The sequence below is a fragment of the Podarcis gaigeae genome (assembly GCF_964106915.1).
Source record: "Podarcis gaigeae genome assembly, chromosome: 14".
Taxonomy (NCBI): Eukaryota; Metazoa; Chordata; class Lepidosauria; order Squamata; family Lacertidae; genus Podarcis; species Podarcis gaigeae.
Genome location: NC_139690.1, coordinates 8,362,884 through 8,376,518, shown reverse-complemented (window position 1 = coordinate 8,376,518; position 13,635 = coordinate 8,362,884). Strand labels below are relative to the sequence as shown.

General features: G+C 38.3%; 1 protein-coding gene across 16 annotated transcripts in view; it reads right to left on the bottom strand.

Annotated features, from left to right (window-relative positions):
• Positions 1–13,635, bottom strand: part of NEO1 (neogenin 1) — a 105,189-nt gene that overhangs the window by 37,345 nt on the left and 54,209 nt on the right. For 9 of the 16 annotated variants that reach the window (XM_083712430.1, XM_083712432.1, XM_083712434.1 and 6 more), the window contains exons 7-11: positions 13,129–13,249; positions 5,839–6,058; positions 4,764–4,918; positions 3,167–3,315; positions 1,067–1,205 (exon numbers count right to left, since the gene is read on the bottom strand). In XM_083712430.1, coding sequence (XP_083568556.1) covers positions 1,067–1,205; positions 3,167–3,315; positions 4,764–4,918; positions 5,839–6,058; positions 13,129–13,249 — 784 coding nt within the window. The remainder of the gene's footprint in view (positions 1–1,066; positions 1,206–3,166; positions 3,316–4,763; positions 4,919–5,838; positions 6,059–13,128; positions 13,250–13,635) is intronic. The other 7 variants (XM_083712435.1, XM_083712437.1, XM_083712433.1 and 4 more) reach the window with 1 other exon arrangement.

Genomic DNA, 13,635 nt, shown 5'->3' with positions numbered 1-13,635 from the left:
TTATGCAGCAGTCTGTGTAGGTAAGGGCACTCATAGAAGTGTTTGATTCTTTAATTTACTTCTTGCAGAACGCTAAGTGGCCCGGCACCTTAAGAACTTTAGCAATATTTATTTCAACTGCAGTCTAAAGATGTGTAGAGCAAACTGGAGAACTGTATAAGATATAGTCTCATTGTGTTACTTGTATTACAATGATCCTCTGAAAACATTCTGTGAATGCGAAATCACTTTGTTGCACACACAGAAACCCAGACAATATGCTGTAATTCTACAAACAGACATGCCACATAGAAAACAGCCCAAATAGTGAATTTAAGAATTTCTATCATATTTATAACCAAATTGCAACAGCACATCATGATGTAATAAAATCAGCTGCTTTAAAATGTGTACTGGCTTAAAACATTTATCCTCAATGGGTAAGTAAAGAATTGTAAGAAAGAAAAGAATTACGTTGGCCCATAAGAAAATATCCAATAACAGGCCAACCATAATATCACAAAATGGTGTGCAAGATTTTGAATTTGCCCTAAGTCTTCTTCAAAGCAAGGATGAAGAGAAGAGAAAACTTGGGTGGTGGTAACATCTGGTAAGTCTGCAACTGGCAGATTGTGGGAGAAAGCAGTCAATCAAGACTCATTCAGATTGCACTAAGGTGTAACCTAACAATGGCTGGTGGGAGCCATTGTTACATTGGGGCTCTGTAATTCCAGAGCTGGTGAATCCGCCATTGTTGTGTACCTCAGGTTCATACGCTTCAAGTTACATACGCTTCAGGTTACAGACTCCGCTAACCCAGAAATATTACCTCGGGTTAAGAACTTTGCTTCAGGATGAGAACAGAAATCGTGCAACGGAGGCGCAGCAGCAGCAGTAAGCCCCATTAGCTAAAGTGGTGCTTCAGGTTAAGAACAGTTTCAGGTTAAAAACAGACCTCCGGAACGAATTAAGTTCTTAACCCGAGTACCACTGTAGTACCATAATGCAGAAACTAAACTTGGCAATTAAAAATCCATTTAAGATAGGAAATTGTCCGCAATTTGTTTGAAAATCAGAAGATACTCACCATCTGACAGAGTTCGAACAACAACATCTTGTGTGGAAACTCCTGGACCATGTTTATTGTAGGCCACCACTCGAAAACTATATTCTGTGTATTTTTTCAAACCACTGATTGTATAGGAAAGACCTCCAACATCAATGTCCTATATTTGAAAAGATGTAAACCGGGATGCATCTTTTTTAAAACACCCAGGGATTAAAAGACTACTGCTATGAATGCTTTGTTCATTTCTGTTCATCATAAGCTCTAGATCATTGTTAGATAATCAAGAACAAGCCACACTGAACCTCAGATTCACATTTCCTTCTACCATCTGTGCATGAGCAGAGTGAAAGCTTTCACGTATATAAATTAGGGGAGCTGTGGTTTATTCTAACTCGAGGTAGATAACAAAGCTGGCTATCAAACTATGAAAGTGAAAGGCAGAAGTGAGGAGGGTGGTAAAAGCTCAGTACTTGCTGCAGCACATTCTCTAAAATATAAGCATGGTTTAGATGGCTGTCTGAAAAAGGCTACCATGATAACATTCTTTCTTTTGTTATTTATTTAAAAATATCAAAACAGTTCACCCACCCACACAACCACACACCCAATTAAAACACAGTGCGGAGTCCTGTCCAAAGATATCTCCATGGCTCTCAAAAATATTATACAGCCATACCTTGGTTCTCAAATAGAATGCATTCCGGGAATCCGTTCAACTCCTGGAACTGCTTGAAAACCAAGGCATGGCTTCCAATTTGGCTTCTGAAAATCATTCCAAAACCGGAACACTCACTTCCGGGTTTCAGTCGTTCGAGAGCTGATTTGTTCGGGAGCCAAGGCATTTGAGATCCAAAATATGACTGAAATGTTTGCCACACCTTTGAAAATGTTCTTTGTCACTGTTCACCCAACGGCTGTTGCCTCAGTGACATAACAAATATGATGGCTTAGCAATGTTATGAAGTCAGTCAGGCTTGGCTATATGCTTTCTTCACCAAAGGCAAACAAATCTATTTTGAGTTAGGGCAAATCTATTTTGAATTAGATTAGCCATGTGCATAATTCTAGCCAATCAGGAAAGTAACGGCAGAACTTCCTGAATATGTGAACACTCTGGTCCTGCCATTCATTTGGTAGGGGGCTGTTTTCAAAGTTAAATGTGTTTTGACAAAATCAAACCCCCATGGCTCAACACTAGTTGAAATAAATGACCTGCAGGCTATCTAGTTAAATAAAAATGGCAATAAAAAAGTGGTAAGGCATTTAAGTACAGTGGTGCCTCGCAAGACGAAATTAATCCGTTCCGTGAGGCTCTTCGTATAGCGTTTTTTTTGTCTTGCGAAGCAAGCCCATTGACAGCTTAGCGGATTAGCGCTATTAGCGGTTTAGCGGCTTTTAGCGGATCAGCTGATAAGCGGCTTATCAGTGGATCAGCTGATAAGCGGCTTAGGGCTTAGGAAAAGGGGGGGGAAAGGGGAAAAACCCCGCAGGCATTTTCGCATGACATTTTCGTCTTGCGAAGCAAGCCCATAGGGAAATTCGTTTTGCGAAGCGCCTCCAAAATGGAAAACCCCTTCGTCTAGCGGGTTTTCCATCTTGCGAGGCATTCGTCTTGTTGATTCTGCTTAGCTGAATAAAGCACTACTGGGTCACTGCCACCAGAGCCATACGTGGAACCCCTCGAGGCGTTCGTCTTGCGGGGCACCACTGTAAATCAATGGATGCTTTTTGTAAAAGAAAACTAGTACATGTTTATGAGAATCTCATTTGTTTATCTCGGGGTGGCTAAATAATAACTGATCATATGTGACTATTGTTCATGCTAGCTGGGGGTGATGGAATTAGAGTCCATAAACATTTGGATTCTACCCTCAGTTTACCTACAATAGCTTTAATACTTCAAAGAGTGAAACTTCAAAAAGTGAAACTAGAATTTGTCTAGCAATTGCAATATGTCCATTTGCTGCAAAATATTAAAAGGTATTCTCTCCTGCTGTTTGTTAATAAAATCCAACAAAATAACATCCAAATTCTGAAATGAGAACTATAATGAAAACAGTAATCTTACTACAGGTAAAAAAGCCTAAAGTTCTGCTAATATTATGCTATGCATCATACCTGCTCATTGTCTGCTCCCTTCTCCATGTAGTACAGCTTGTAGTTTTGGATTTCACCATTGCCAGATAAAGGTGTTGCCCAACTAATAGTGATTGATGTAGGTGAGTTTGCATATGCTCGAATATTAGGGGCCGGGCCAGGAAGCTGAACTGAAAAATAAACAAGATGTATTATAAGTATTACTAAAAAAAAAATTCATTACACTTTATATTGCATATCTGAAGCAAAGAGCTCTTAAATTCTAAACAGAATTTAAGTGAAACAGTGTGAATGGACATGTTCTGGAACCAATTTGGCTCTCCATGAATTGAGCACACAGCTGAATCATGCTAATTCCTTTCCACTGGTTCGGATGTTAAATTATACCTTGATTTATTGTGTTGGGAATGAGCCATAGAAAATCTCAGGCTAACATGCTTGCTTCCACTTCTGTAATCTTTACTTCCATTTTTGATTATCCACAGCTTGTTGTTTCATGTAAATCCACAAAAACTGCAACCCATTTTCTTTGAAACAATTGAAACCTCAACCAATGGGTTATGAACACAGCTTATTTCAACAAACTATAGTTAAAATTAACTAATTTAGGGTATACAGATGCAACATTAACCTGTGGTTAATAAAAAATGGAAGTGAAAGCATTCAAACTGCCCAATATGCCAATTTCCTGGCTGAACATCAATAATAAGATACGGGAAAAGTGAACCTTTAATGAGCACTGAAACAAACAAAGAACAAAAAAATGTGAATCAACCTACCCAACCTAAAATGGATGTTGAAAATAGAAGACAAAGAATGGCCGGACTTTAGCAATTAAAAATGTTTTTAGAGAGGCAATTTTTATGCTAAATTGGTTTTTTAAAAGGCCATGCTTAAGTTGATTGTGGTATCTCATATCATAATTCAAACTTGGGAGTTTTTAAAGCAAATTTGACTTCTATGCTCTATGATTCTATGCTCCATAACTTCTTTTTCTTCCTGACATAAGTGTACTTTGTGTTTCATCTCAAGTATAATGAGACTGTGCAAGAAGCTTAACATTGCCATAAAACTATTTGCATCCAAAGATAAACTTAAATTGAATTTTATCCGTAAGGGATTATCCAATGCAAGATTAGATTGTACACATGCTTAGAACATGATCCAGCCAAAACTAAACTTCCTTTGTTACTATGCAGGCAGAAGTCTTATCTTTTAAATACTACTAATTTCAACATAAGAATTAGTCTGCAATCCTAAACACACTTGCTAGGTAGTAAGCACTATTGCACAAAATGGAAATTATTTAGAGTGAATATGCATAGGATTGTCCTATTAATAATATGCTGAGATTTTTTTTGCCATGTAGGATTGGAAGTAGGGTAACCTTCACTGGATCATCTCTAAATCATTAAAATAGACAACTGACTTTAACATAACATGTGCATATCTTAAAGGAACCAGGCTTAAGTGATACAAGTGTGATTATACAGAATTATATAGCAAATTAATCAGAGTACAGCTACCACTGCATTGTGTGAAAAGGATAAAAACAAACATTTTAACACCATCTGCCACAGCAACAGCAACAAACAGGGTGGAAATGTTTAAAGCTTACCCTCAGGTTGTGTTGCCACCTTAAGTGGCAATGAACTTTCTCCAGGCCCGTGTTTGTTTTGAGCTACCACTCTGAAAACATACACAGACTCAGGCATCAAGTTTTGAATTGTCACTTGCATTTCCCCAGGATGGCTTGTGTTTTCAACACGCTCCCTTAAAAAAAAAAGGCACATGGGAAAAGACTTGAGGTTAGAAAATATTTGGTACACATAAGCAGTAAATGATAGCACCACAGGGAAGGTATTAGTTCAGAATAATGTTCACAGGACAGAGTAATGACAAAGTAATGATGGGGGAGATGGGGAATTTGCTTATCTGTAAGTGTTATTCTTTGAGTAGACCTCTGCACAGTTGCAGATGTCTCTCCCAGCCCTACCTGGAGATGCTAGGGAATGAACCTGAGATGATCTGCATACAAAGCATGTGCTCTCTCACTAAACCATAGGCCTTCCACAGCTTCCAACATAATTAAAGAACTCCTTCCCAGCTAAAGTAGTTTTGATGTCCCACAAAATCAAAGCTCCCAAAATAAGTGCTATAACTAGGACAGCCAGCATTCATGTTTGATTCTTCTAGAAATACATGATTCCTCACTTGGAGGGTATTCTCAAAGAATAGAATTCACAATTCAGAAACAAAGCCGATTCAATGGCTCTAAGATCCAAACAACTCATCTGCAAAGTCAGTTCTTAAAGTTTCAATAATACTTTTCAATGTGTGTTCTTAAGAGTGTTTAAATGCATAGACAGACACAAATTGTTTTTTCCTCATCAGATACTCTCACAAGAAGCAAGGCAAGAGGCAAACAGGATGAAGCCACAAGTGTCTATCTGACAACATCTCATCCTTATTTCTTCACTCTGAAAATTCAAGTTGAGCCCAAGTATCTCCAAGCAACTACATAAAATGTGTCTTTTAAAAAAAAAAAAGTCACAGCATTTTATTTTAGTTGGAAAGTTCTGAACTTCTTACCAGGCCTTTGGAGTGGTACAGGTAAGAAATCTAAAGCTTAAAAACAGTCAAGTAAAGAAATTACTATATTGTAAATTTGTATATAAAAAAGGAAATTATACCTGTTTACGGTTTCCCTGGTGTAGAACACAGAGTAGGTGAGATTGTCTCCATGAGGATCAGATGCAGGTGTTCTCCAGGTCAGCTTGATGAAGCGGGTAGAGACAAGGGAAGCCACAACATCTCGAGGGGCAGAAGGCAACGGTCCACTTGTAGCTGGTGCTAGATGGTCAGTAGTGGCACTGGTCAGTGAAGTGGGAGGTAATGTTGGGATGGCAACATCTTGTCATGTGCAAACATTGGGGAATATGAAGGGCATACATCACGACGATTTAAAGAGAAAACAGAAAAAACCAAAAAAGAAATAAACAAAACCACGATGGGAAACAAAACAAAATGAACACACAAAAAAGGCCATTAAACTGAAGGTTGGCATGCAGGCAAAAAAGGTAACTACTGAAAACTAATGGGAAATATCAAAGGAGACATCACTATAGAGCAGGCAGTCAAATCTCCATTATAATGGAAGTGGGAAGGGAAGGGTGAAAATTGAGGATAAAGTAGCACCTCAGAATGAAAACATCAGTTTGACATTTAAGCTTTTTTTGCACTGAAATATTTATTAGAAAGTCATTAAATTTGCAATCAAATAAGCATACTTCAAAAAGAACTTCAATTTTTCTTTGAATAACTGAAAAAACAAGTTTATACTAGTCATAAGAATAAAATAGACATTGATTAGCTTGGTGTACTGATTCTTTTGTGCATATTTTAAGTTGCTCAGTTGTGAATTCATCTATTAAAGGAGTGTGACAATCCTAAGGTAGTTTGAAACCATTTCCAACCAGTATGTGAAGAATATGAACAGGAGATCCACAAACCCCTACTCCCAAAGAGTTTCAATCTTTCACTCCAGCAACATGTTCTCTTCATGAATCATTATTCCTCATGATTAAACAGCACCTAGCTATCGTGCTGCATGCCATCATTATTAGAGCAAGCCTGGCATGCTTAATTTCACAAATTATTTCAAGTGCCACTGCATTAAAATAAGAATAACAATGAACAATTAACTTCTTGTTTTAATTTTATTGTAAGCTCCTTGAGCATTAATAGAAAAAGGATGGAAGTATTTTAAGATGAAAGTGAATTAATTGAAAATATGAAGGGTGCGTATGTCTGTGTACAAACACATTTTATATGTACACAACCAACCAACCAATCAATGAAAATATTCAGAAATGAGAGCAAGCATTTATTTTTAAACAGCTTGTACAATCAATTCTAAGGAAGACCTAGAAATAAGGCTTCCCTGTTTCGAGAGAATCTTTACATAAATAGTTCTTTATCTTTTGAATCCCTGCAATATATTTCCATGTATATCTACCTTCAAGGATATCTGAAAGAAATGGTGCAGTACAGCTAAAATTATTGTGCAATTAGCTGCCTCTTTTTGCTTTTAATTCTACTCCAACAGTTCAGAAGATTATTTAATAATTTCATGCAACTGAAAGCTCAATTAAGTAGATTATATGGAGCTCTGGCCAATAAACACTGCTGAGGCTCATCTAATTTAAGAATAGATTCAATTAGAACTATTTATTATTGTAAATTAGCTAAAACATGAACATTTTACTACAAATAGAAAATTATGCAATGTTTTACTGCCTTATGTTTTAATTATTTGTAAGCTGATTTAAGCACCGAAATGGCAGAAAATGGCCCAGGATTTCTCAAAGTAATAGAGGCTAAATGCATAAGAATAAGGGACACAAGAGGAAGGTGCCTTATCAAATGATGTGTGTGGGCAGATTGCAAAAAGTCAACTAAGTACCCAGGGAAGTAAAAAATATACTGATTAAATGCTTTTGTAGGGTTTTTCTTTTAACAACATGATTGAGAAAAAGTAAAGAAAAACAGAATAGGAGGAGATATTTCTATGCCAAGGTAACTTGCTGTGCCCAGATTATTGAACCACCTGGGAATAGCACACAGGAGAAAGGGTCTCTTTTCTGAGTGACACCAGTGAGGGCGGTAAATGGCCTATGTCTGGAGACAGGTGGAGGATGGTCAACGGATTGAGGCTGAATCCCAACAAGACAGAGGTACTGTTTCTGGGGGACATGCAGGTGTGGGAGACTCCCTGGTCCTGAATGTTGTAACTGTGCTCCTAAAGGACCAGATGCACAACTTAGGGGTCATTTTGGACACACAGCTGTCCATGGAAGCGTAGCTCAATTCTGTGTCCAGGGCAGCCGTCTACCAGCTCCACTTGGTATGACGGCTGAGCCCCTGCGCCCTGTCTCGCCAGAGTAGTACATGCTCTGATTATCTCCTGCTTGGACCACTACAGTGCGCTCTATGTGGGGCTACCTTTGAAGGTGCCTTGGAAACTAAAATTAATCCAGAATGTGGCCCCAGAATGGTGACTGGGAGTGGCCGTAGGGACCATATAACCTTGGCTCTAAAAGATCTACATTGGCTCCCAGTATGTTTCTGAGCACACTTCAAAGTGTTGGTGCTGACCTTTAAAACCCTAAATGGCCTCAGCCCAGTATATCTGAAGGAGTGTCTCCAACCCCATTGTTCAGCCCGGACTCTGAGGTCCACCTCTTCAGGCGGTTCCCTCACTGCAAGAAGTAAAGTTACAGGGAACCAGGCAGAGGGCCTTCCTGGTAGTGGCACCTGCCCTGTGGAATGCCCTCCCATCAGACGTCAACGAAATAAACAACTATCTGACTTTTAGAAGACATCTGAAGGCAGCCCTGTATCAGGAAGTTTTTAATATCTAAATTTTAACTTGTGCTGTTATTTTCTGTTGGAACCCAGTCAGATGGGCCGGCTACAAGTAACAAATTATTGTTGTTGTTACTTATCATTAACATTAACACAACTAGGTCAGGAGGGCAAAATGTATGATGGTAAGGTAACCTTTTTCTGTTTTGACACCAATAAAAGACTAAATGAATATTTTCAAGTTTATACAAAACACTAACACATTCACAATCTTTTCGAAGAATACTTTTCCTTATGAGACAGTGAAACAATTACTGTCTTTAATTAGTTGTCCTGAGAGCTGAATTCAATATTCACTAAATATCATTTTTTCTTTAAAATTGTATAGTCTCCGTCTCCCTTCATTAACCCTAATGAAAACTCATTAGCATAACCATTATGACTAAACTCCATAATTTGATCTTCTGTTCCCAAATAGAAAGATTGTAATTTTATTTCCAATAGCAGGCTAATACTACCCGGGCTTCTACAACCATATTAAACAACAATAATAATTTCCCCTTAGAAATTGCATCTGCTTAACATATTATTAGAACAGATCTTGCATTATTTCTTCTTTTATTTTATTTTCAGCGATATTTTCAAGTGTCAACTAGAGGCAATTGTTAGTTGCCACAAGTACTCCTTATACATTTGCATCAATTTGGAAGGCAATTCAAGGTTCTTGGAAGCTGTGAAGAATTAAGTAGGTTTGGCTAGCAAAGAGTGAGATGAATGAAAAGGAAAAGTGTGTGGCTGGGGGTAGGGGGCGGGGTGATAGGAAAGTTCAAGAAAAAAAGTTGAGAGCACTAAATTAATAGCAATGCTAGACACTGTAACTGTTTCAGGGGAACGCAAGTATTATACCACACTGGTGTATTCTGCAGGAATCATAATATGCAGTGCTGCCCTAAGGCTATGATAAGGAGAACTCTGATTCAAAAAGATTGGACCCTTTTTATTTCTCAAATTACACGATTATCTCAAGCTTGATACGGACTGATCTACTATAACACAGATATCCACGTTTTTGTTTTGCCTTGCATTACTATCGTTCTGATTTTTGTAATCTATTCTGAAAATGTAATGAAACACTTACTTTTAAAGATTTTAATAGTTGACCGCCCTATTTAAGTTTTGTGAAATGAGTACTTTCTGAGCTCATCCCCAAATCCACCCATAAAATTTTATGCCACTTTGGCAGGGAGAATGTTTTAATTTTTTCCAACGTAAACTTTTAAAGGAAGTCATAAAAGTATGATAAAAACACTCCTCCCACACCCATGACATATTTTGTTTTAAAGGAAGTCATTTAAAATTTCCTGTCATGTACAATAATCAAAAAGGTGTGTCATTATCAATGCATCATACAAAGAAAATTCAGAAAGGAAAGCAACTCTTCCTATCCTTTCAACCCAAAGTTATGCTGTATTTTAGATAAGATACCAGTGTTAACATAAGAGCAACACAAAGGCACAGTATGTTTTTACACAGAGCCAATAAAAAGTCACATTTATCTACTTCCTTCAGAAGCAACAAATCCATGGATAAACACTGCACTGTGCCTAATAGAAATTCTATCAGAAATTATGCATTATAAAATCGAAGAAAAAGCAAAGAGTACCTCATTAAGATTATTTTTTTAAAAAAAATATTTTCTTAAGATTTAGAAAAATCAAGCATAGCCATGCATACTATTGTGTAAATATAAATATCAGCAACCTCAATCATCTAGTCACATTTTTTAGATTTTAGCAATTTTTTAGATTTTATTCTTTCCCCCAAAAAAGCCTTTGACAGCTTACCAAGAAGATTCTCTAACAAATTCCATATTTATAGGACAGACTGTAATAGAACTGTCATGCTTTATAATAGTAGAATGCTACAGAGCCCCATGTCATAACCACAGAGACAATCTCACAGCTCTATTTTTTATTTATTTCATTTATATCCCACCTCTCTCCCAAGGCACTTCGCAGCATAAATTAAAAGAAACACCACTAAAAATACACAAATATAAATATTAAAAAGCAAGTAAATAAGTAGCCCTATGAAAAACAGCACTAAAAAAACCTTAGGTAAAGGGACCCCTGACTGTTAGGTCCAGTCGCGGACGACTGGGGTTGCGGCGCTCATCTCGCTTTATTGGCTGAGGTAGCCGGCATACAGCTTTCAGGTCATGTGGCTAGCATGACTAAGCCGCTTCTGGCGAACCAGAGCAGCACACGGAAATGCCGTTTACCTCCCCGCCAGAGTGATACCTATTTATCTACTTGCACTTTGACATGCTTTCAAACTGCTAGGTTGGCAGGAGCTGGGACCGAGCAACGGGAGCTCACCCCGTCGCGGGGATTCGAACCACGGACCTTCTGATCGGCAAGCCCTAGGCTCCGTGGTTTAGACCACAGCACTACCCATGTCCCTTAAAAAAAAACATTAAAAAACCCTTAAAACCATTCAAAAGCACAAGTACAACACCCACCCTTCCAAAATTCTGCCACAATAGCCAGTTCATGACCAAAGACCTGTTTAAACAAAAAAAATTTGCTCGCCAGTGAAAGGAAAGCAGAGAGGGTGCTTTCGTGACCTCCCATGGAACGAAGTTCGCCCATCTGGGAGCAGCCACAAAGGACCTCTCTTGTGTCCTGACCATACATGCCTGTGCAGATGGAGGGACGAAGAAAAAGGCCTCCCCCGAAATTCTCAAAGCCCAGACAGGCTCATATAGGGAAATACAATCCTTCAGACAGCGTCTATAATACTGATGTACTTGCCACTTAGCAACGTGCTGCTGTAGGAATGTCTCTCCAGCTTCAAAAACTATCATGAACAGAAAATGGGTCACTGGGTACTTACTGTGAAGTATCTTTTTCTGATGGACAAGTGATGTCCTGCTAGCCTAGACAGGAAAACCACCTGGTGAATTTGCATGCTGTCTCCACCCCTCACTCCCACTTTCTGGAGCTCTCCAGTTTCCATTGGGTGACTAAGTTTAAAGGATGTCCTTTGGAAACCTTGGAGTCCTATTTAATGAACATTATATTACGGAATAACCTTGAAAACTAAAACTTTATAACATGCACAACTATGCAGAGGCAGAGAGATGAGGAGGGCAGAGAAAGGCTCTGAAGCCTTTTCAGAATATAGGCTTACATAACGAAAGAGGAAGTTGCAGTGTGGAAGTGACTGGCTCTTACTGTCTATCAGAAAACAATCCTTCAAGCTAAGTACCCAATGACCCATTTTCCTGTTATGACTGGATCCAGTCACAATGGGATCTACCGGAGCCCAAAGTACTTGCGGGGAGCACATATAAGCCTTTGCTGAGAAGAAACTACCTTCTGAAGGAAACTCTGCCCTAAGGCAGTCTCTGATGAGGCATAAATGTCCATTTTGTAGTAAATGAGGAGGGTGCCCAGGTGGCTGTCCTACCAATCTCTCGAATTAGCAGCCAAGGCTCCCAAAGTCACCACTACCCTGGCAGAGTGGGCCATAAATGCTGGGCATCATAGGCCAGGATGATGGAGGCCTTGATCCAGCTGGTTAAGGTGGTCTCTTGGGCCTTCTTTTGCAACATCTTCGGGTGATGAGTGACAAAAAGATTGTGTGAAAGCCACAAGTCTTTATGTGTCTGAGGTCAATTTTGGCAGTCAATAGAAAGGCTAAGGATAAGGGAGCCTACTCCACTGTCAAGAGAAGCATATGTCAAACAGATGCCATCCTTTTATAGGATTATATGTCCCAATCTTTCCCCATTGTGATCTCTCTCTCTCTCTCTCTCTCTCACACACACACACACAAACACACTGTGAACCTCCAGAATATATGTTGTATAGTTAAGTTTTTACCTCTATCTTCAGTACATTTTATTTTATTTTATTTTATTGATATGACTAGTGGTTGGTGCAAATAAAGATTCTTCTGATGATGTAGAACACACAGACAAAACTCCCTGCAGGATGGCTATTGAACACTTCTAAGAGTCTGCTGAAGGATGAACCACCAAGAGACTAACTGCATGTATAGAATCCAGTGCCATGCATTCAAGTGCTCTGGTTAATTAAAATGATATCAGATAATCGCAACACGGGGTTGTGATTAATAAATGTTATGAGGGTTTTTTGGAATGATATTAAAATTGTATCATAAATGTTTTTAAAGGAATTTGCTTTAACTGGCCACTGAAGGAATTATTATTATTATTATTATTATTAACAGCTGATAGTTTTGATAGCTAAGATGTAATTTAACTACTGAAAAGTAATCATTATTCACTTTATCAATGCCAATTACCTTGATAATTATTATATTGTTATAAAATGCAACAGTAAAGACAAATCATGGTGTGTCTTTGATCTATCATGTTCACAGGCTGAAGGAATGTTCTGCAATATAAAAGTTTGTTTCAAACTAAACTAAAGAGAACACATTTAGAAATTTTATTTTACAAAGATAATGTATTTATAACACGAGCAAACAGCTGTCACTCATATCTGAGTAGAGAATTCCTTGTGGAAAAGAATGTAAACCTGAAATTATTCTTCCCCACTTCTGGGGAAGTTTCCCTAGTTTCTTACCATGATCAAGTATTATCAGCTGGGCTCCAGACTGTATGTTTCCCACATCATTGTCTGCAATACACTGATAAAATCCTTCATCTGATTTTACTAGACCTAAAACTTGTAGGTCATGCTCATTCTAAAAGAGAACACATACATGGCATAATATAATATTCACTAAAATGGAGAAGTCAAAACTACAAAGGCTTCAAAGGGTGGGGGAAACGTGGGAAACAATGTTTTTATGCCTCATGACACTTCTAAATTACATTTGTGTTCAAGAGCTCTTGGACTTCAGTACTCAACTTCCACAACATCAAGATCAGCACAACTGTTAGAAAAACAGCAATATTTGGCAACCATTAATGGGCACTGACAGAATTGCTGTATGTACTAAACAGTGTTCTATTCTAATTGAAAAGGGTTCTAAATTAACACAGCTCAGCTCCTGAAAAGACCTAAAAAGACCATCAATGGAAAATGAAACTGGTCAGGAGTGCCTGTCCCACCTTCTAAAGGATGGTG